A 25,511-nucleotide genomic window follows, 5' to 3' on the forward strand; every position below is an offset into this window, starting at 1 on the left:
TCCAAAAATTGCAAAGTCTTCACTGCGCAGTCAATTTTTTAAGACTATACAGTTAAATGTAAACTATGTTGTCCTATCATTTGAGATAGTATAATGGCCTAACCAATGCAAATTTTTCAGTTTTTGTCACCCTACCCCTTGGAAATTGGCTTGAAAAATTAAAGGGCAAAAAATAATTTGTGAGATATAAGTCAAATTCTTTTCTATAAAATCAATTGTCTGTGGGCTCTACAGCCTAAAAAACACGAAAAATGAGTGTATGGAGTGTTAACGATATAGAAATGAAAATTTACACAATGAAATTTTCGAAAATCGATAAAAAATGCTTTTAATTTTGTCTTTGTTTTCGTAAGTTTTTGCATGAAAACATAAAAAGCAAGAATGGATTTGGTTTGCATATTTAAAATTTAATTAAAAATGCTTAAACGCATATTTTTTTGCTGGTTAAAAAAATCTTGGTTTTTTTCGTCCCCTCCCCTTCTTTAGTTGTCCAACACCGAAGGGACAAAAACTTCATAGAATATTTGAACGGCCTTATTAACCACAATTACTGGAAATACATATAACGAGCATACCTGTGCATCGCTCCCCGCATGCGGATGAGCTGATCCATCCCGCACTTTTGCGTTCACACTGGTTGGTTGCCCACTTGCACCTGTATGATGGCTGTGGCGACCACCGACATGCAAAGCCGCCTTCATGCTGTTCATAAGACCCCCGGAACCACCAAGAGTCCCACTACCATTGGTGCTGTCTTTATCAGAGCTCGATTTGCTCGAATCGTCCTTCTTTTTCTTCGAATCCGAGCCTTTCCGCGTACGGAACACGTCGAAAATTGTCGGTCGTCGATTGGGACTGGCAATACCTAAAATTTTTAAATATTATAATTAATTTGGCCATCTTTGATATGTAGCTAGTGTACCGTGGACAGTTGACTGATTCAGCACTGGTCCTTCATCGCCACTACGCCGCCTTTCTAGAGACCCTGAGCGGCCTCCGCTAACGCGCTCCGTGCTTCGGGATATGCTTTCATGTTTACGGTTAAGTTTTTCTAATTTGGCTGCCTCTCTTTCCAAACGTCGAGCAGTTTCCCGTTCAATTTTTTTCTGCTCCTTTTCCTGCTTTTTGGCTTCTCGTTCACTCTTTTTTTGACGCTTAGAAGACCGGGCCGAATCAGTTGCAGCTGGAGCTGTTGAAGGCCGCTGGAATTGGGTTCCGCCATCGGTTGAATCCTAGTGGAAAAGGAAAGTAAATTAAAGATAGCAATCGGTTTTATGGATTTTCTTATCATAATTGTACAAAATCTATGAAAGTAGAAATAAATAAATGGAATTGGCAAATTTGCTGACAAAATCGTGGAAACTGTTGAAAATAATTCTCCCGGCTGATAAATGAAGTTTTTGGTAGGCTACTATGAAATGAAACCAGTGACAAGGAATTATGGCTGTCAACCTTTTTTATGGAACTACAACTCCCAACCAAAACGACTATTAAGAAATATTTCATTATATACTGTATACATGCTTTCACGATATGGCAAAGTATTTTTAAATTGCATAGTGACTCATTGCTTCAAGACAAAGTGATTTTGCTCTTTATTTTTTACATAAAAATGACGTGTAAATTAAATAAAAAGAAAACTCATCCAATTTAATTCTACTACCGTCATCCGGGGAAACTTGCAACACCGGGGTTACTTGCAACACTTTTACGCATCGTGCTTTTGACAGCTCTAACCTCTAACGCATTTGTTCGTTAACATAATCATTTGTAGCAAATACCGTTTTAAAGAGGGAACTTTTAGCTATAATGGATTAAACTTATATAAACAAGTTTAATCCATTATATCATTGTTTTGCTTGTTTTTATACGATTGAAAAGTAATTTTACTTTCAGAGTAGGAAAAATAGATATGCAAAGTTGCGTCAGTTCATTGACATGAAATTATTTTTTATCGTTTGGTTCCTGTACACGATTAATGCATCATATAAGCTAACAAATAGTAACTTTGAGCTTTGTTTATGTTTTGAACTTGGAGAACAAACGATGAATTCGTGTTGTGCAGTTTGCAGCACTTGTAAAATAGATAACCATCGTAATAGACAGTTTGTACAAAGTAAGTGTGCATCTGTACGATGTTCTTTTGTCTACTAACATTTTCAGAAAAATTAAAATTGTGAAAAATTCCACGTGTCTTGAAACGGCAATTTGGAGTTCGCCGACATGCTGCATTTTTATCGAATATCTTTAAAAAAGCGGTAGACGAAATTGGAAAACAAAACAAACCTCCAGTATCTCTTGTTTTACTCAAATACACTCAAAATATCTAAAACTAGTCATTCGCTCTTTGAAATCAAATTTAAAATCATAAGAAACGCAAATTAGAATAGTGTTGCAAGTAACCCCGTTTCCTGGGTAACTTGCAACACCCCTATTTTAGGTTCATTCTACAGATTCATTTAGTTGATATTCTTTTCCAGAATCATAAATCAAAAGTACTGATCACTATATAAGTTTTGGATACTTACACCTAAACCGTACACTTCGAAAGTTATACCAAGTCAAAGTTCAAAAGTGTTGCATGTATCCCTCGTTGACGGTATGTATATTTTATTCTTGACAGATACGTATTTCGCTTACGACTTGCAGGCTTCCTCAGTGTCTGTGTTCGAAATCAGACACTGAGGAAGCCTGCAAGTCGTAGGCGAAATACGTATCTGTCAAGAATAAAATATACATAGTAGAAATAAAATGGATAAGTTTTCTTTTTATTTAATTTCCAGGTTTCGTATTCTACTAAGACGCTCCAAAAACTTCAATAAAAATGACGGGTTTCTTGCTTCAAAACCCTATATCTCAGGATCGGCAAAGAACACCTCTGGACAATGAGTGATTCTTATGTAAAAAATCTGCGTAACACGATGAAGTTGGAATTCAAATTGTAGTCATTGAGAAAATGTAAATTTAATAAATGCAGTTAGGTATTCTAAAATATTATATCTTATAGATGGATGGAGAAATATAAAATATAAAAAGTTTTCCATGTTCGGTAAGATAATATGTAAATCTGATAATTGGACTCTAGGTATAGCTCGGTCTGTGGATTAACAATCCTACTGTGAGCAACAATTTTTAAGAATGAAATAAAAGTTCATAGCAATTTTCTTTATCAATCTAGTACATCCAGCTTCGCACAAGCTGGATTAACCTAATAACTGTATTGTAGCTACTGATATGTTTTTTTCACACCGTGAAACTGCACAGAATGACGAATACTAAAATTAAAAACGACTCAACCAAAATAAACTCATCCTATTGTACGAACACTTATCACCTCGGATTCGGATCCAAAGCTTTCAATCTATTTATAAATGGTTTGAATCTAAAGCTGACAACCCAGCTAAAGTCGTTAGCAAAATCTGCTGAATGTTATCAGATCAGAGTAGTCGTGCTGAGATCTGGAATATGTTTGGGAAAATGGAACAATATTTTGCCAAGGTTTTTTTTAAACCCGAATTAATCCACCTAGCGGTGTGACCTGGCCTATCTACTGCAACAATAATTATTTTTTATTTCTCAGGAATATCTATAATTAAGTTGACTATATTTTTAAATATCAGTTCCTTATTCCTCCAAATCCTTATTTAACAGTAAAATTCATAAGAACGTACTGCGTGCAATATTTTCTCTCCCAGCTTGCGTAAATATTTGTAAATATCATTTAATTTACTTTATCAACACCTTATTTAGTTTTATTATAACGGGTGGCAACTAAAATTTTGGAATTTTTTCGCTACCCTTATGCTCAACAACAAACTAGCTCAGAGAGAAATGAGACTATGTATGTGTTAGCTCTCTCTCTCCTCTTTTTGTTAATATTTTTTGTTTTGTTTATGCTTGCCCAGTTTTGCTAAAAATGGCGTCGAAACAAGAAGCATTCCGGGAGCGCGTTGTACACTTCAACGAACTACAACATAAATCTCGGCAAAAATTACACGGTACAACATTTAAAAAGCAAATATGTTGCGGCTTCAATTGTTTACCATATCCTAAGATGCCCAACAACTATTCGCAAGCAAGCTAGTGGAAGACCAGCCAAAATTATGGACGCAGAAGGACATCGTTCTCTTTCTCGTTTCTTCAACAAGCCCTCTAGTTTGGCTATCAATTAAGATGCACCAGATGAATGTTTGAAGAAAATTTTGATCCCGTTTCTACAAAAGCATCATGCAGATGGACAATACGTGTTTTGGCCGGATAGAGCATTATCGCATTACGCCAAAAAAACACAATAGTTCCTGAATACCCAATCGATCCCATTTTTACCCAAGAACTACGACCCGAAAAATCTGTCTCGGTGCACCCAATCGAAGATTTCTTCGGGATTTTGAGTTTCTTGGTGTAGAAAAATAGCTGGAGAGCAACTAATTGCAAACAGTTGATTGGTAGAACCAAGAGATGCATTCGTAAAGTTGACATGAAGGCCGTACAACGCTCCTGTTTCGACGTCAAACGAAAGCTTCGCCGAACAGCCGATTACGGATTGTTTTCAAATGTACACTAATTTTTTTTCAACAATGGATAATGTATCTTTATTTTCGTTAAATCAGATCTTCTTCATGCTCTGCTTTTCTTATCTGATCGTGAATAACAGCTAGTGGTGAAAATGACAAATGAAATGTTTCTCACTTATCTTGTATTTCAATAGAAATTGCAAAATTGTGCATATTGTACACACATACATGCTCACATACATACACACACGCATACATACATACATACATACATACATACATACATACATACATACATACATACGTACATATATACATACATACGCACATACATCACACATATGTTGAATACAATCGACCCTTGAGTGATATATTTTGGTTTTACACGTTTTGAATGGTTTAACATACGGTGCTTAAATGTTTAAGTTCTTTTGACTAAATCGTCCGATTTTTAATAAGGCCATTGCAAATCATTTTCAAAGTTTTTCGGGGTCTTGAAAAATCGGGGGTAAAAAAATAATTTGTAGGATATGAGTTAAATTTTTTTATAAAACCAATTGTCTGTGGGCTCTACAGCCTGAAAAACTCGAAAAATGAGTGTACGAGTTGAGTTATCATTTCTAGCACGAAATAGAAATAGAAGTTCAAACAGTGGCATTTCCCGAAACTCGGACAAAAAAATTTTCTTTCGTTTTTGTTTTTTTGTTGGTAGATTTTTGCATGAAAAATAATAACGTATTTATTAAAAGCAAGAATAGATTTGGTTTTCACGTTTAAACTTCAAGTAAAAATGCCTAAAATCCATTTTTTTTGCTCGATTAAAAAATTCTCTTTGTTTTTTTTTCGCCTCTCCCCCCTTTAGTGGCCCAAAACCGGAGGGATTTTTTAAATATTTGTAATGGCCTAACTAGGTTTCGTTTGAAAGATGTGAACGGTAATTTTTAAATAATGATAAATTCTAGGATGTTTGTCATTTAATTAATGCAAATATGTTTTAAATGAGTGGAAAGGTCACACCGCTAGGTGAATTAATTCGGGGGTTTTCACATTAATTTATGCAACTTTCAAATCACCAGCCCAATCATCATGAAAATTGGACGCTATAGCTTTTAAAATTTCTCCTTTCATTTGCAATCAATTTTGTTCAAATCGGTTGAGGCAACCATCTTTGCATTTCCGCAGGACCATCTTTGCATTTCCGGTTTTTCGAGTGATTCATATACCTTTATACTAGGTATATATTTATATAGTAGAAAGGCAAAATCGATTTTTTTCGAACAAAACTCAATGGATCAATGGAGATAGAGCTTAAACTGTTAATTAATGACAAATCAACAAAACAAGGCATACAATGCACAGTGGTCAAATTTTGCAAAAAAAAAAACGCGGACATTAGCAATTGGGTAAAAAATGTGTAATTTTTCAAGGGTGGTTTTGTTTTTTTTTAATATATTTCAAAAAAAGAAAATTTTCCTTCAAAAAGTTGCAGAGCATTCTAAAATAAGCAATTTTGCTGAATATAGTAACTATCTATCTCTTATCGGTATAGTGATGCGAAATATAATGCATCACTATACCGGTAAGAGATAGATAGTTACTATATTCAGCAAAATTGCTTATTTTAGAATGCTCTGCAACTTTTTGAAGGAAATTTTTTTTTTGAAATATATTAAAAAAAACAAAAGTTCGTATCACCCTAATAGGTGAATTCACGGTTACCTTAATAGTGTATAAAGATTATGCTTCTTTATTATACTTATTATTAAACTTCTCCAAAGATACTATGCCTCAAAAATAACTCATTTTTACGTTACAGCAAACTTGTGATTTTAGTGGTTTCATTAGGGTGATAAAAATTTTTGTTTATTTAAATGCGTTCAAAAAGGTATGGTGGCTTCAGCAAAGTTGTAGAACACATCAAAATAAGCAACTTTGTTAAATACTGTAACTCTTAACGAACCAGAATTTTTTTTATCAAAAAATAACACATTTCAATTAATTTTTCTGATATTCCTTTGGAGTGCGCCTGATTAAAATATGTTTTTTTTGATAGATAAAATATAGTACTTTCTCCTAATGGTTGTTTGGTCTGTGCGAAGCTGCTCGAAATTGAATTTTTTTTTTGAATATTGCAAATTTTTTTTTCATTTATTTTATAACTGATTAAATATGCGTCCTAGCAACAAACAGTCTTCAGTGAAAATGTCTATTTTAGCACACTGAATAACTTTGTAGAACACTCGAAAGCAGTAAAAAAACCATGTGCAAAGTTATTGAGCATAATTGATTTTTAAGCGCTCCTTTTTAACACATCATTATATTTCGTAATCGGTAAGAGATAGATAATTAATGTATTCAGCAAAGTTGCTTATTTTAATATGTTCTGCAACTTTTTGAAGAAAAATTTTTTTTTTTAATTATTTAAAAAACAAAAGTTCGTATCACCCTAATAGGTGATTTCACGGTCATAGTGCAGAAAGATGCGCTATATTTTATTATCAAACTACTCCGAAGGCACCGCCCTTGAAAAATTACGCATTTTGACCCAATTGCTAATGTCCGCGTTTTTTCAAAATTAGACCACTGTGCAATGGTCGGAATAACTGTTGGCACAGTCTGCATGGCATCATGGTATAAAACGGATACCTAATAGTTTTTCAGAGCTTTATTCTGCCGTTTAGACTGTTGTGGCTGCAGATTTCATTTTAGGAAACGATTGTTAAGCATACCTAGCAATTTCAAAGAAGTTTAATTTTACAATTCAATACTAATCAAATTTCAAATAGATCAGATGTATTTACTCGGAAAATCTGGAATTTTTAATGTATAGATTTGCAAACATTATCTGGTGAAAATATCATAAATATTCAAGACTCTTTGTAAGTTAACCAAAATGCCCTAATAATTGTGTCATTTCATGCAGCCAATTAATTAAACATTAAACGCCGTTTCACCAAACCTGATTTACTAAATAGGAGTAAAAAATACAACAAGATTAGGTTTTATTACTTTTTAATATTGAGTAGGGGAACAAGGGGCAAGACGACACCCCGGGGCAAAAGTGCCACTCTTCAGTTTTCCATTAAAACGACGAAGAATTTCAATATGGTTATTTTTTATGATTTCTAAAGTGTCTTACAATATACCATAGGAAAATTCATCGTTAAAAAATATAAACTCAGACATTAAAATGATTTTGAAATTTTACTGTATGAAAATTGCACAAAATGCTAATGACTATGCCGACAACAAGCATACTGAAATCTTATTTATCTTTATGTGTATTATTTTTGGTCTAACACATTAACTAGACCTAATTCCTATAGATAGAAGTTAAAATTCAACATTTCTCTACTTGTGGTCATTTTCCCCGCCATAGTGGCACTTTTGCCCCGTACCTATTAATATCGCCCGTAAAAACATCTGAAACGAAAACGTTTTTTTTCTATATTTATATTATTTTGATATTGAACTCACTGAAACTGTTTAGATTATACCCTCATTTAAGTTTTAGGCCTTTTCAGGTTGAATTCAATTGGTTCTTTTTGCTCGTAATTAATTGAAAACGGTTCAGGTGTCTTTTATGCCCCGGGTCCCCGTACTCTGATGCTAGGAACGCCTTTAGATCAGCGTGAGAGAAAAACAAAGGATTTGTTAAATTATAGAAAGTTTCTTTCGTCTTCGGTACTGCCTAAATCTGTGAAGCATCACCACAAATTTCACAATTACTCTTCCGTCTAAAACAGTCTGTGTAATTCAGTAAATCACCAAACTTTTTTTATAATTGTTTACAGCAGATGGAACCAGAAACATGGTCTTCTCAACCCCAATTAACACCAATTAACGAAGCACTACTGTTTCGATCGGAATGGGAGATACAATAACCGTCACAAAGGCCCATATGAGGTGGCCTGGTGTATGTTAATTTGCAATAATTATCTTTCAACTTACGCTACTGCTGCTGGCGGTGCTTTTATTCGCTTTCGTCAGTGAAGGCGGTGCCGTCGTTTTCAATGTCGGCGGCAATGTTGCAGATTTAGCGGTTGTCTTCTTTGGCGTTGCCTCTGTTTCCGTCCGTTTGACCCACACTTCATCCAGTTCGAATGGAATATTCTTGGAAGTACTGCCGGAATTAGAATTTACAGAAATATTTTCTTCTGAGAGGCCAGCACTAGCCACGGTGGTAATACTGGGCGTGAGTGGTCGAATTTCGACCAGAGATGTGTCGAAAAAACGCTTGTCTAGATGCGGATTGGGAAATGGAGATTCAGGAGAGAAGATGCTTTTCACGGACAATCGATTCGAGGAGGGAGCCAGCTGACTGCAGGGAAAATGTATGGTTTGTGAATTCTGCGCAGCCGTCAAGGGTCGCAAATTAAGCGATTCTGGCCGCAACTGAGGAAGTTCACTGGCTTTAGTTACCATAAACCGTGATTTACGCACTGCCGTAGATTCGCTCTTCTCAGGAGATTGTTTCGCAGGACTGTCCTTAGATTCAAGATGGTTTTTGCGATTCGCTGGAATAACTTCTTTAATGCCATTGGGTTTATCCTCCTCTTCATCTTCTTCAACACATTCAGATAATCTTCGTCGTTCGCCAAATCGTAGCAATAAGGAATGTGCAGCTGTATATGGAAGAAGCTCAGTTCGTTTCGAACTGATGGGAGACTTTGGACAATTTTCGATCCAAGAATATACGTCTTCTTCGACATCACTTACACTACTATCACTTGAAGAACCTAGATTCTTCTTTCGTACACGTCTAAGTTGAGTGCCTGCTTTTTTCACCGGGAGACCATGATCGTCTCCGAAGTCACTGTCAGAATCCGATTTAATCGTGTCTAGATTTTGCATAGTTCGCGCGATAACATTTTCAAAATCGTCATCTGTCAATGAATTGGTAGCACCACTGGCATTTTTTACCGCCATTTCCGGATTTTTTGCGTCCTGAACTTCCTCGCCAATGAAATCGACTTTTTTCTTTACTTTCCTGTGTTGTAACTTTTGCTGCTTTTCCAGTAGAACTGATTTTTTTGGAGTGTCCATTGAACTGACGTTGAAATTTTTTTAACGCGTCTAACCACAATTTTTATTCGAAGAATGCAACGAGATGTTTACAGCACACTTGACTGTTACGATTAATTAAGGTTAATTAATTTGTACTCTGCGGTTTCTTGACCCTAATATCACAATTGGTCAGCCAACTTCACTTGATCGTGATGGAGAATTGAACTCTGATCAGCTGATAAACTAACCACGAATTTCGGTCGATACAAGCACAAGCCAGCGAATGCACCCTTGTTAGTAAAACAGGCGTTGTAAGCAGACAGCAACAATCTGTCGCGATGTTAAACCAACTGGAGAACCGCTGCTATTTAGAATGCTCGCGTCATCCAGGCGGTAAATTTACGGTACACATCGAAAGGCAAAGATCGTAAAGATGATTATGGAATCAGCTGAACCTATGAGATGAAGAAATGATAGGACAAATGAAAAAAGAGCAAATAAAATAAAACACATACCCTGCAATACCTGAACATGCACGCGAAACCCGGTCGCTAAATCAATAATTGTAGTTTTGATTTACCACAAATTTCAAAAACTTAATACACTAGAATCTCGTTTTACGTCCGTTCATTTTACGTGATTTCGTTTTACGTCACTTTTTTTACGTCCAAAATTTGAATTAACGTCCTCTCATTTTACGTCCAAAATTTGAATTAACGTCCACTTTTTTTACGTCCAAAATTTGAATTAACGTCCTCTCGTTTTACGTCCGAAATTTGAATCAACGTCCTCTCGTTTTACGTCCAAAATTTGAATTAACGTCTTCGGGAAGGTTACTTAAATGACTGCCGCCTTCAAGATGGTATGGAAAATAGCGCAGAATTGACTCACTACGTGGCGCTAGTGTATAGCGCTGCTGACTATCTAGAAAGTTGTGGTCTTCGGAAATGTTGTTCAAATGACTGTCACCTCGGAGATGACATGGAAAATAGTTTAGTTTATTCGCAATATGCGGCGCTAGTATATACGCGACGTATTTTTATTCGCTATATTTCATGATCCGTGTTACCTAAGATATTACTTTCTTCGGGAATGTTGTTTGAGTCATAGCAGCTTTCCAGATATTATAGAAAATAGTACAGAATCGTATAGCCACGTGGTACTACCGTATATGTAACATTCTTGTACTTGTATAAGTTTATTCAAATGACTGTCAAATTCAAGATAGTATAGAAAATAGTTCACAATCTTCTCATCGGTCGGTGCTAGTGATACGTTTTGTACGTCATATATCATATACGTCATATACAGGTAACCTATGATATTACTTTTTTCGGAAAAGTTGTTTGAATAGTAGCAGGATCGCAGATACTAACATATACTAGGACAGGATCTTCGTGATGCGCCAATAATTATTATATATTGTTTATAAATTAAATAACGGATTTTAACCATTTGTCATTCATCGTAATCTATGCCTATAACGTTGAATTTCTGTCTGTCTGTCTGTATGTTCCTCATGAACTTAGAAACTACTGAACCAATTGGCGTAAAAATTTGGGCGTTTTTGGGGCCGGGGTCTTATGATGGTTAGTAACCCGTCCCCCTCTAAGAGGGAAGCTCCTATACAAATGAAACAGAAATTTCTGTATAACTTGAGAACTAAGGCCATTGCAAATTATTTTTAAAGTTTTTGTAGCGCCCCCCCCCTTTCTTTGAAATCGGCTTGAAACATCGGGGACTTTGTATCTCGGATAAATTCAACGGTTTCTTCCGCGGAGAGGGGGGGACTAATAGAGTATCTCATCGCGAAATGCAAATCACTGCTTTTCCCAGTGTTGTCGAATGTTTTGTAGTTTGCAGTGCATCGGTTACTGGAATCGGGTGGTCTTCTGGGGGTAGGTTTCTTGTATCGTGTGCGAGTCGATCGGCTTCCTCGTTGATTTGATATTTGTTAAAAGTTCATGTAAATAAACCAGCCAAATTTGTCATTTAGTAGCTAAATGACATCATCGTGATTTCAAGATTTCAGTCCAAAAACGCATGATATCATGAGTAAGATTAACTTATCAGAAAATATATTGATAATTCTAAGCTGAAAGATTCTTGATTCCACTATTTCACGAGCAAGACAAGGCGGCCTGGCGAAGGGTTAACATGTACATTTCAGAACCTTTGTTCACCAACTTCTATCACTACCTCCACGTGGTGCCGGCTGACGTACGCAACCTTGGTTGTCGTACGCTAGCAGGGAAGGAAGTACAGTGGCTCCCACAGTGGCGCAAGATACAGCTTGTATAAGAATGCTACATATACACTACCGCCACAAAGTGAGGCAATTCTGCGCTATTTTCCATACCATTTTGAAGGCGTCAGTCATTTAAGTAACCTTCCCGAAGACCACAACTTTCTAGATAGTCAGCAGCGCAAGATACAGCTTGTATAAGAATGCTACATATACCCTGGCGCCACGTAGTGAGTCAATTCTGCGCTATTTTCCATACCATTTTGAAGGCGGCAGTCATTTAAGTAACCTTCCCGAAGACCACAACTTTCTAGATAGTCAGCAGCGCTAGATATAGCTTGTATAAGAATGCTACATATACGCTAGCGCCACGTAGTGAGTCAATTCTGCGCTATTTTCCATACCATTTTGAAGGCGGCAGTCATTTAAGTAACCTTCCCGAAGACCACAACTTTCTAGATAGTCATCAGCGCAAGATACAGCTTGTATAAGAATGCTACATATACGCTAGCGCCACGTAGTGAGTCAATTCTGCGCTATTTTCCATACCATTTTGAAGGCGGCAGTCATTTAAGTAACCTTCCTGAAGACCACAACTTTGTAGATAGTCAGCAGCGCAAGATACAGCTTGTATAAGAAAGCTACATATACGCTAGCGCCACGTAGTGAGTCAATTCTGCGCTATTTTCCATACCATTTTGAAGGCGGCAGTCATTTAAGTAACCTTCCTGAAGACCACAACTTTGTAGATAGTCAGCAGCGCAAGATACAGCTTGTATAAGAATGCTACATATACGCTAGCGCCACGTAGTGAGTCAATTCTGCGCTATTTTCCATACCATTTTGAAGGCGGCAGTCATTTAAGTAACCTTCCTGAAGACCACAACTTTGTAGATAGTCAGCAGCGCAAGATACAGCTTGTATAAGAATGCTACATATACGCTAGCGTCACGTAGTGAGTCAATTCTGCGCTATTTTCCATACCAGTTTGAAGGCGGCAGTCATTTAAGTAACCTTCCCGAAGATCGCAACTTTCTAGATGGTCAACAGCGCAAGATACAGCTTGTATAAGAATGCTATATATACGCTAGCGCCACGTAGTGAGGCAATTCTATAATACATACAATCCGACGAAAAGCCCTTGATCTGCTAAACAACTATGTCGAAGACACCAACGTTCTATACGGTCAGGATCAGGAGTTATTCCAATTATTGGCGTCCTCTTTTTTTACGTCCAAAACTTGAATTAACGTCCTCTCGTTTTACGTCCAAAATTTGAATTAACGTCCTCTCGTTTTACGTCCGAAATTTGAATTAACGTCCACTTTTTTTACGACCGATTTGATTTACGTCCCCCCAATAGTGGACGTAAAACGAGATTTGAGTGTACGTCACAATATTTTACACAAAAAATATAATTCTCAAAGCAGTTGTTCTACTAATGGAAACATTTGCGACAACTTCAAAACTAGTCATTACCGAGGCAAAAAGAAGCAACGTGCATTGGAATAAGATTTACAAGCTGGTTGTACCGCGCTTGTAGTCGGACTGATAACACAAATTTGCCGCCGCAAAGTGGAACGTATGGAGTTCTCGTTGAAATTTGGTTGTATTGTACGACATTGGTCTTGTCCAAAATAGAGCGTAAGGCATGTATTAACCAATTTACGATGTTTAAGGCGTATATGCAGTTAAATCTGCAATGGAATGTAGCTTAACTCTGAGCCATCGGAATTTCTAATATTTCAAATATAAGCTTTTGAAAATATGTATGTTCAATATCAAAATGTCGGTGCATTGTAATTAAGATTCAAATAATCTTCATTGATTTCTAATATTTCAAGAACTGTTCTTACGTTTAAAATAATAGTTCCGCACATAAAACTGTTGTCTCTTCATTCTTTCCGTCTATCAGAAAATAATGAATATAGTCTCGTGAATACCGCCCGGTTAGCTTCGAGGTACGATGCTGGTCTAACAAGCAAGTCGTCGTATGTTTGAATCTCGGCTTAGCGATGCTTGCTAGATAGAGTCAGTAGGGTCGTTACACTAGCCCCGTAATATTCCTGTACTCTAACAGCTGGCTGCGAAGTCTGTCGATAAAGAATGGTAATGTCTAATGACGGTTTAAACCTAAGGCTTTGCTTTTTTTTGTTTCGTGAATATAACTTATATTTTGCGTATAAAAATTAATTTTGAAATCCCAAAAATCGACGACATGTGTTTGAGTTTAATTATATTTTTTACTAGCTGACCCGACAAACTTCGTATTGCCACAAATTAACCTGTGTTGTACATAAATCATGAATCTCGGATGATCTTTGTCACTTCTCGAGTTTTGCAGGCCCCCCAGTGGGCGGCGCTTCCGACGGCGGGTCACCGGCAACACTCGCGACCGGCTCGTCCTGAATGATCTAGTGTTACTATAGATAGTTTTTGTGGTCTTGTTATTGATTAATGTTTTATGGAAGAGTCTCGAATTTCTCGAGTTTGATTAGTTTTTGAGTTTCGCAAAAATTTCTGTTTTATTTGTATGAGAGTCCATATCCCCCTACCACAGGGGTGAGAGGTCTCTAACTATCATAAAATAAATTCAAGACTCAAAAATCTCCTACATGCTAAATTTGGTTCCATTTGCTTGATTAGTACTCAAATTATAAGGAAATTTGTATTTCATTTGTATGGGAGCCCACCCTCTTAAAAGGGAAAGGGGTCGTAATACACCACAGAAAAAAAATTCTGCCATCTAAAACTCTCACATGCCAAATTTGGTTCCATTTGCTTGATTAGTTCTAAAGTTATGAGCAAATTTGTATTTCGTTTGAATGGGAGCCCCCCCCTCCTAAAAAGGTAAGAAGTCTTAATTCATCATGGGAAAAATGGTTGCCTCCAAAAACACCCACATGCCAAATATGGTTCCATTTGCTTGATTACTTCTCGAATTATGAGGAAATTTGTATTTCATTTGTGTAGAAGCCCCCCCTCTTGAAGTGTGGAAGGATCCTAATTCACCGTAGAAAATATTTTTGCCTCCAAAAACCTCCACATGCCGAATTTGGTTCTATTTGCTTGATTAGTTCTCGAGTTATGGGGAAATTTGTATTTCATTTGTATTGGAGCCCCCCCTCCTAATGTGGGAAGAGGTCCTAATTCATCACAGAAAATATTTTTGCCTCCAAAAACCTCCACACGCCAAATTTGGTTCCATTTGCTGGATTAGTTCTCGAGTTATGAGGAAATTTGTATTTCGTTTCTATAGGACCCTCCCCCCTCCTAAAGTGGGGAGGGGTCCCAATTCATCATTGAAAAAAAAATTGTCTCCAAAAACACACACATGCCAAATTTGGTTCAATTCGCTTGATTAGTTCTCGAGTTATGAGGAAATTTGTATTTCATTTGTACAGGAGCCCCTCCTCTTAAAGTGGGGAGGGGTCCTAATTCACCATAGAAAATTTTCTTGCTCTCGAAAACCTTCACATGCCAAATTTGGTTGCATTTGCTTGATTAGTTCTCGAGTTATGAGGAAATTTGTATGGAAGTCCCCCCTCTTAAAGGGGAGAGGAGTTATAATTCCTCTTATAAAGAGGGGAGGGGTCTCAATTCACCATAGAATAAATTCCTGTCACCAAAAAAAACACCCACATGCCAAATGTTGTTCTATTTGCTTAATTAGTTCTCGAGTTAGGAGGAAATTTGTATTTCATTTGTACAGGAGCCCCCCTCTTAGAGTGGGGAGGGGTCCTAATTCACCGTCGAAAATTGTCTTGCCCTCGAAAACCTTCACATGCCAAAGTTGGTTCCATTTGCTTGATTAGTTCTCGAGTTATGAGGAAATTTGTATGGAAGCCCCCCCTCTTAAAGGGGAGAGGAGTTACAATTCCCCTTATAAAGAGGGAGGGGTCTCAATTTACCATAGAATAAATTCTTGTCACCGAAAACACCCACATGCCAAATTTGGTTCCATTTGCTGGATTAGCTCTCGAGTTATAAGGAAATTTGTATTTCGTTTGTATAGGAGCCCCCCCCCCCTCCCTCTTAAAGTGGGGAGGGGTCCCAATTCATCATAGAAAAAAATTTTGTCTTCAAAAACACACACATGCCAAATTTGGTTCCATTTGCTTGATTAGTTCTCGAGTTATGAGGAAATTGGTATTTCATTTGTACAGGAGCCCCCCCTCTTAAAGTGAGGAGGGGTCCTAATTCACCATAGAAAATTTTCTTGCCCTCGAAAACCTTCACATGCCAAATTTGGTTCCATTTGCTTGATTAGTTCTCGAGTTATGAGGAAATTTGTATGGAAACCCCCCCTCTTAAAAGGGAGAGGAGTTATAATTCCCCTTATAAAGAGGGGAGGGGTCTCAAATTACCCTAGAATAAATTCTTGTCACCGAAAACACCCACATGCCAAATTTGGTTCTATTTGCTTGATTAGTTCTCGAGTTATGCAGAAATTTGTGTTTCATTTGTATGGAAGCCCCCCCTCTTAGTGGGGGGAGGGGTCTCTAACCATCACTAAAACCTTTCCTGGCCCCAAAAACCTCTACATGCAAATTTTCACGCCGATTGGTTCAGTAGTTTTTGATTCTATAAGGAACACAGGACAGACAGACAGACAGACAGACAGACAGACAGACAGACAGACGGAAATCCTTCTTTATAGGTATAGATTGAAACTGAAATTATAATATTATTTTAAGTTACAACTTAACGCGAAATAAAATGCAATTAATCACCCTGTTAATTATTTACGAAATAAAAAGGTGTTAAATTCGATTTAAAATGAAATATGCATATGAACTATTGAACACGTTATTAAAATCACTACATTTTTGCATCTAATAAAATAACATATTTATTTAAAAAAATTACATTTTTTTCTTTTTATAACAATATTTTTTTATAAAACTTTTGATTCTGGAAACTAGGTATTTAAGAAAATTTGAAATCTCCCAAACAATTTAAAAAAATCTTTGTGGAAGACTTAAGACACTCGAAAATCTGTTATTAAATTATACTGACAACTTGCGAACCGGACAAATGTTCACAGTGGTATGGTCCATAACTTTAATTGCGTTCCGGTTAAGGACAAAGTTTGCAACGTGCATTTTGCCAATGAATAACCGACAAGCGACGCCATGAGAAACCGATAAGGAAAACAAACAAGTTCTAAGCGAACTCAAGGGAACTAACCAGACGGTTACTGATGGGTACGACAATAAAAAATGCATTTAAGAACCTCGCTATACTTTGATATTGCAATAGATAAATATCATTGATAGTCGGTGCATTGTAAAATGCAACTTATAACCGCTGCGCGCGAAAACGGTAACGTCAACTTATTGAAAATTGATTCAGAGATAAACTATAAAATCAATAACTTTTTTGGGATAGCGGATATCTGTCGTCTGTTTCCCTATGGTGCCAATGCCTATCAGACGTCCGTGCCTATAATAAACTCATTTTAAGGTAGTCCTTGTACAATGCACTTTTCTTGGACTTGTATATCTGATTTTTACGATAACAATACCCGGACGAAACAAAAAGATTCTCACAGAGTATCTGACATTTCACGCATTGGAATCGTGTCGAGGAATTTTGCAGTTGATTCGTACAGAATGCCTTGCTTATATAACCAAACAGTTGAATCCCCGGGATACCTATAAGTCGATAAAGAAATTGCGTTAACTATGGAACAGAAATCCTTGGAATTCTAAAAGCAAGAATCCTGCCGTGTTAGTAACGATATAGTGTGCGAACTTATGTACACATCTGAGTGGAATTATAATCAAGTCATAAATTACTGCGCAGAATTGTAGAAGATGAAGAAGTATTTTTTTTCTTGTTTTTGGTAACTTTACACCAATTTTCATATTTTTCTAATATAAATGACAAAAAATCTTATCCAATGGTGAAGTTATTCTATAATTCAATTTTATGAGTATCACCTGATAATTTTAAGCACTTTCTATTTAACCATTTGAATTTTTTACACAGACCATAATATTGTCCGTGTCTTAAATGCGCGGTTTTACCAGCAGTTGCGGATGGAGTACCTGCTGCATACAAAATATTTTACAATATAAATATGTAAATATAAATCGTTGAATGAAACAAAGTCGAAACTTCGTTTACAATTAAATTGCACGTTCATGCGGTATCGAATCCCGTACAGCTTCGAAATCCGTACACCTTAAAGAATTTACTTGATTATATGTATCAAAACAGTCTAAATGTTATAGGTCCAGTCGCGTTTTTATTAGTTTCACGTCAGTATCAAAATTTAGGCGGCAAGACATGAAATACAACTAATAAAAATTAAAACGTAAATGTCTATCGAGTTTACTTGTCAATTGACCGTGTTAATGGCAATTTACTAAGGAAATCACTTTCATGAAAATAATATTTATTTATAATTAGTACTGTATTAGTACTGGATTTTGATTCTATTTTACTAGTTGAATCTAAATCCGTGTGCAGTATCCTTAGTTATCCAACTTTATCTCATGTTTTGCAAAAAAAAGACTAAATATATACACAGGTAAATTTGAAGATGGCAGTTGCTATGATAGATGATGCAAAATACTTCAGTAAACCATCGAGAGAGCTTCCAGTTCCGATTACTAGGACAATAGATATTGATATTGAATCGGTACTCTCGAAATAACGGAGTCTCTTCTGCAACTTTTCAGTTTCCCGTATGATTTGCAACAAACATGAAGAAAAAATGTTACATACAGTCTATAAGCTCGAACAAACAAACTTGCTTTACAAGTATTCTAACACTGTAAAATACGTAAAATATTCTTAGAATTCTTAGTGTACGGCTTTTGATTCAAATTCAAAATTCAAATCTTGAATGAGACATAAAAAAGTGTACGGATTTTGAACCAAGAGGTGTACTTTTTATACTCGATTTTTTATAACTGTGTTGCAATATTTCAGAAACTACGTAGATATCTTATAATAAGGGGCTGGCTGCCTCAGCCCTGCGATATTTGAAATGCTGCTCCCAATCAGGAGATAAAATTCACACGGAATCGAATGTATCACCTGATTGGGAAAAATGTCTACATAACTGTTAAACATTAAACGTTAATAGCACATTGATACGATATGGCATGAAATAAAAGAGGACACACTACAAGGGGTCAAAATAATGGTCGCGGTGGTACTATATTCCCGTCACGGGAAAAAATTAACTCCCTATGAGTCTATATAATGTTAATATAAGCAACATACTGTCAAAATAAATATGGTAAATTGCATATTAGAATATCATGATTTTGACACTGAAGAAACCTGCAAGTTGTAGGCGCAATGCGTACCGGCCGGAATAGCACCAATAGGAGTTTATTGTTTAAATAAGTTTCGATTTTTACTTTCATTCAGCAAGAATATTGTTATAACTTTTTTATAAATGTCTGAATTCATTAATAAGTCAAAACAAAAACATGCGATTTATCTAAAAATTGTCCGTCAGACGTCGCACCGACGCAAACCGAAGTCTAATTTGAATATTTAATGTTATATTACCTGGTTCTCTTTTATCTATTTAAACATAGCAATACGAGCTATCAAAGGAAATTACATGAATATTAATATTGTTCATTGTCTAAGCTTATGTCTTAGTCCACATAACGTTGCTTGTAAATTTCATGCAAAGTGGGTGTAATGCCTTCAATCAGTTCAAGTTTTAATGCTTATCTGTGTTTGTACGAACGAGATAACGATATTCTTACGCAAACCGGCGACTTAAAGTTTGCAATGCCTTATGTACGATGTAAAGAGACAATTTGCATTCTGTCTATTTCAAATCGATAGGGCATATATCCTTTTTTCCTTTTTTTCCTTTTTTTCGGGTTATCCAACTGGTCGCTTAATAGCGTATAAAACTCTGCGCTGGGCCCTTTTGTGTTGTCAACAAAGTGTCAGGGAGACCTCAAACATCAGTTCTACCTAACGAGACAGGCACTGTCGCCCAATAAAACACAGGTAGAGCCCCAAGCATAGCCGTCACGCCTATACCCGCAGGCGGAGGCGTTTCGGCCCTGCGCGGACTCCACGAACTGACTCTAAGATCTCTCTGCCAAATGCCGGAATGTCATATTTTAAATATAATGATGATGATGACGATAATTATGATGATGAGAAGAAAAATAATAGATCGAATTTGTAAATGTGCTTTGGACTTTTTGTACCACTCGAGTTGCAATATGTGGTATAGTGAAGAAGTGGAGAATTCGTCAGCCCCGCCTGATACCGGTCTTCAACCGCGCGCCCGCTTTCAGTTTTCCAACACAAACAACCACAAATGAACCAATAGGTAAGACAAATTTCGGAGCATTAGTGGTTATCAACTTATCAGGGCAAATTTAATCTTTCATCCCCTTAGTATTCACAGTGCATTCCCACGATACAAAGTAAATTGAGCGCAGCACAAGCTGGACGTTCGCGGTAGTCGATAGAAGCTTCAAAATATAGAGACTCGCCCGCCTTCCAACCCTCGAGACCAAAGTACTGTAAAGCTCTGGGCTTAAACGTCTCTTTAAGACTCGACCCCTTCCCATCGACAGAGCCCGCGGGCGGCCATCAGAGCTCAGGACAGCCACGGGGCCAGTGCAAAAATCCTACTCTATCTAGCAGCACCGCCTAGCCGAAACTCGAACACGCGACACGAATTGACCTAATTTTCCCATCTGCTACCTAAGAAGTGCTATTACCCGTAATCATTACAGAGTGGTCCTTCGGCATCCAATCGGATCTGGTATCCCGCTTACATCCCCTTACTAACCCTAAGCCCCCGACCAACTCAATCAATCCGACATTTTTCGGAGATATTTGTGACAGTTGTGATAAATAGAGATGAATCCCAGAAAACTTCATCTATTGTCAGAGATCCCCATACTGGCCTTATTCTTAAACGGAATAAAAGCACTTTCTGAACAACGCAACAATCACATTTGGTAAATTTTTACCCCGAGTCCCACTTGAAATCACAAAAGTATTTTGATATACACCCACATTCAGAAGTAAACGTGACCGCTGTTCATTTACTGATTAGTTAAAAAGCCCTACACCACGACAAGATTCAGTTTTATCGTAGGTCTAAAGCATTATAGCTTTGATAAAACAATATTCTTTTAATTTCCACCTGGAACAGGATAAAAACTTAACAAAAAAAAAAGAAATATGACAGTAAGTTTGTTTCGAAGTTCGTTTCAATGTTCGACCACAATCTTTTCTTAATCGGCAAAGCTTTCACTGGCACAATTTTCTTCTGCGGTGTCAGGGAAAAGATTATTTAATAGAGCAGCTTTTCTCTTCGTTTTGATTCCACGATATCCTTTATTGTTTATGTTTTATTTCGATTGAAAACTTTTCAAAACAATAACTTGAGCTGTTTTTTCAACAGTAGCACATACTTGAAGTTCGAAACTCGAACTTCATCAAGTTTGCTGTTATCTTTAACAGTAAGGCTGCTCTTTTTGAATATTATTTCTCAAATATCTTCGAGGTATAGCCTTGGTTAGGATTTATAATTTGTGATTACGAAGCCAGCATCGCATGGTTCGAAAAAGATCGACGACTTTATGTCCAACACCGCGACGGCTTTATTGCCTTATTTATTCTTTATTGCTTTATTTATTCTTTAATCACGACCTTGAGATCTTGGGATATTATAGGAGCGTTTCTGTAGCGCATACTTTGGCGTAGAAACTATCTTTCACTAACTATGTACTTGCAAAAATTGAAAAAAAATATGGGACAGACATGCTTTTATTTAGCAACTTGCGCTTGTAAATAATAGCATAACTGTCCCATCTTCGAAATTTTGAAAAAAATATTGCATTGGTGTTTAATTTTACAACAAAATTTATGTGGATAGTTCAATTACTAGTGTAACGTGATGTTTATGTCGAATAAAGTAAAACAATTCTTGTAGAATGACGCACAATATATAAATCAGTCAGCCACTTTCAATCTCATTTTCCCACGCTTCACGTTTTTCCATACGGGACAGTTATGCTTTTATAGGCAGTACAGGGGTTAGGCAAAATTTTGACGAAATTCAAACGGCCATAACTTCTACAAGATACGACATTTTTAGATGAAACTAGTAGTTTGAAAAATATTTCAAGATGGGCAGTAGTCAGTGGACACCGGAGATATTCCGGGTTGGGCGGGGGTATGTCAAAACTGATTTTTTTCATCGTTTGTAGTTTTTTCTGTCGTGAAAGTTTAATAGTATTCATATTTTATCCCAAAACTAGACTTCATATCCAGTCGATTGGTGGAAAAAGGGCGGAAATCCGACGCGAAACAACCAAGTTACGGCCATTTTCGTGAAATCAGTACCAGTAACATCTACCGCTCTCACCATTTCGGGGCAGGACGCAAAGTTCATCAATATGAGCGTCAAACTTTAAGGTTTTATGAACCACTGACACTGGAAGTATTTCCAGGTCCGCAGGTTGCCATGGCGAACCTGTAGCAGGTTCCAGAGACCCCGGCGGAAATGGTCGTTTTAAGGAATATCCGAAACCCGAAATATGAGTGTCAAACTTCAGGATTTTCAACCCTCTTTAATTCTGGAAGTTTGGCATCCATATTGGTATGGTTTCGGTCATATTTTAAAATGGCCAAAAAAGTTAGATGTTACTGGCAACATTTCCAGCACTGATTTCACTAAAATGGCCATATCTCGGTTGTTTCTCGACGGATCTCCGTTCTTTTGTCACCAATCGATTGGAAATGAAGTCTAGTTTTGGAATAAAATATGAGTATGAATACTATTAAATTTTCATGACAGAAAAAGATACAAGCGATGTAAAAAATCAGCTTTTGACATACCCCCGCCCAACCCGGAATATGTCCGGTGTCCACTGACTACTGCATATCTTGAAATATTTTAGAAAAATTAGAAAAATTTCCCCGTAGCATGCAATTGGTTTCATTTAAAAATGTCTTATTTTGTAGAAGTTATGGCCGTTTGAATTTCGTCAAAATTTTGCCTGCCCCGATCATTTTGTCTAACCCTTGTATGTCGAATCTACCAAATTTTCATTACATCTTTCAGATTTAAAGTCTTTAGAGTTAAAAGGATTAAAAGAAAAATTCGACATTAAGATACATTTAAGGGAGGACCCTATTCTGGAAGGTCGAAAAGTAATGGATTTTTGTAAGATTGATTATTGATTAAGGTATATTTGAAGATAAATTTTGTATTTCTTGGATGCCAAAATAGTGACTATTATGCTGGAGGCAACTGGGCGCGTGGATGCTCTCAGAAAATAGTGCCTTGCTGGCAGTACATGCCGCAAACCAACGGAATATCGGAGAACGGATTTCAAGGATGATTTTGAAGTTTTAGATCAATACCTAAATTATTACGTAGCGGTTTAAGAGAATTCGAAAAGTTACCAAAATGGCGACAATTTTTCCCAAAACAAGGTATTTTTTCATCAAAAATCGCCAATTAACATCGCTAATCGCCGCTCATTAAAAATTGAAAAATTGAGATATCAAAAACGGCTACGTAACAATTTAGATAATTCATTTTTACATACTGTAAAAAAATTTCAGCCAAATCGGATCACTAGATTCTGAGATACACATACCGCCACCCAAAGAAACATGGTAATGAAAAAAACGCGTTAAAAGTTTCGTACAGCGATGTATATACTTCCCTTGAGGTGTTCCCACAGTTTTTGCCGTAACTTTTCAACGAGATCAGGTATCAAAAAATCCTTTTAGCATGACATTTCTGAAGGTATAAGCCTCACCAAAATGCTAAAAAATAAAATTCGATTTTTTCGACTTTACAGAGTAGGGTTCCCCCTTTAAATCGTTTTACTACGCTTTGGGAATATTTTTTTTTTTAATTAATTGATATCATTTAAAAGGTATTAGACGAGAATTATTAGAACTACCGATATTACTATAGCCGGTAAAAGAAGAATGTAAACAGAATTAGAAAATGTAAACCCATTCATTCTACTGCAGTTGTAATACACTACTTCCATCAACGAAGTGACAACGAGCAATTTCTGCAAAGTACGCAAACCCACACGTATCTGCTAGTCGTCATGCATTTCTATATAGAGATATAGAGTGTCAAGGTTTGCATTGTCATTAAAATTAAACACCAGCAATCAGAAAACACAAATTTGCTCTGGTGTTGTTTGCCTCGTAACGGAACGAACCGGAGAAATACTGCTAACCTCAAAAGTAAAATTCTTAGGTAAGATTATTTTTTATAGATTTTTCTCCAATGCTATTGTATGTGCTAAATACAATTCTAGCATCTGATACGCTGTTTGTAAGATAGCTTTTAAAGTAGACTCAGTTTAAGCAAAAACTGCTGCTGCTCTTTTGGGTTTTATTTGAAACATTACACTACTATTTCACCTTCACGGAATTCAAAGATTCTCCATCATACTTAGTATACCTTCTCAAATGACTGCATGTTTGCAGCGATGAAAAAATCAAAGGAAATATCAAGTAACAAAATATGTCTTTTCTATTTAACTAGATTGAAGGTCCCCTGTATTATATTGGGAAATACCGGCAGAGTATATTGAAAATATGTATATTTAAATAAATTAATTGCGCAAGGAACAATTCCAGGGCCATTGCAGTCATTAAATGTTATTCTGAACATAAGATTTAGGGTTATCGTATACATTAATTGTTTTTCAGTTGAAGTGTCAAACTACCTCATACTTGATCATTATTATTCAGTTATCAAATGTTAAATCCACATCGGAATACGCGTTTATTGGCAGCCCTAAGGAAAAACGTAGTCCTAAGTATATTTAGGCTAAATTAATCTATAATAAATTTATTAGCCGCGCAGACCGGATGGATAAATATTTATCACTGTTCATGTACTACTTTTAGCTATTTTGCTGAAACAGCAAGAAAAATGTTGCGTGGTATTAAGCAGAAAAAGATGTAAACAGCTGTATAAAAAGGGCCAATAAATAGGCAAAGGTAAACCTGTTACGGTAAGCAATCAGCTGATCACGTTTTGCGAACTCAAACGTTGCAATTGAAAAAAAAACAGCGAATGGCCACATGGCCGTGCTTGGCTCATGAGAAGTAGTTAAGTGTGTATGTGTATTTAGTGGGCAAAGAGGCGACTACTATCAGTGCGGTTCACTTGCTTTCGAGCGTTGCGTTGTGAAGTAGATGACTCGTGGTTGTGATTATAATGTTTGATGTGGGTGATGAGAGTTTATACGTCTACTCATTTTTTCTTGCAGCTCAATTTTTTTTCAAATATTAAACACTCAATCACATGATAATAATAAACAGATGAAAAAATACATATATCTAAAAAAGAAAGAAATAACAGCACTTGTTATAATTCTGATAAATCAAAATAATTTTTGAAACATGCCTATATGTAACAACCTTTGCATTACCGTCAATGTGCATGTTTATTACCATAGAAAGAGTATTAAACATGCGTATTGACGGTAATGCAAAGATTGTTACATATAGGCATTCTGCGGCACTAGGGCTTGGTAAACGGTTGGATAACGCGCAATATAGACTTTACAGTGGTCCTTAGCGTCTTATCGAGCAACCTCCTCGTGGTAGTAGCCGGAATACGCGCAACCTTAGCGGAGATCGGGTAACACCCCCCGTGGAAATTAAGGTAAGGTCACTGTGTTGTCTCAGCACCAAAGACGGGGGCTCTGTAGCCGCAAGGTTACCGAGTCTGCTTTGACAAGCGAATG

General features: G+C 36.6%; 1 protein-coding gene across 4 annotated transcripts in view; it reads right to left on the reverse strand.

Moving 5' to 3' along the window:
• Positions 1–25,511, reverse strand: part of LOC128742240 (uncharacterized) — a 131,290-nt gene that overhangs the window by 87,965 nt on the left and 17,814 nt on the right. For 3 of the 4 annotated variants that reach the window (XM_053838533.1, XM_053838534.1, XM_053838532.1), the window contains exons 3-5: positions 8,466–9,976; positions 923–1,232; positions 576–865 (exon numbers count right to left, since the gene is read on the reverse strand). In XM_053838533.1, the coding sequence (XP_053694508.1) occupies positions 576–865; positions 923–1,232; positions 8,466–9,560 (1,695 nt within the window). In that variant the 5' untranslated portion in view covers positions 9,561–9,976. The remainder of the gene's footprint in view (positions 1–575; positions 866–922; positions 1,233–8,465; positions 9,977–25,511) is intronic. The other variant, XM_053838535.1, reaches the window with a different exon arrangement.

Source organism: Sabethes cyaneus, chromosome 3, assembly GCF_943734655.1.
Source record: "Sabethes cyaneus chromosome 3, idSabCyanKW18_F2, whole genome shotgun sequence".
Classification (NCBI taxonomy): domain Eukaryota; kingdom Metazoa; phylum Arthropoda; class Insecta; order Diptera; family Culicidae; genus Sabethes; species Sabethes cyaneus.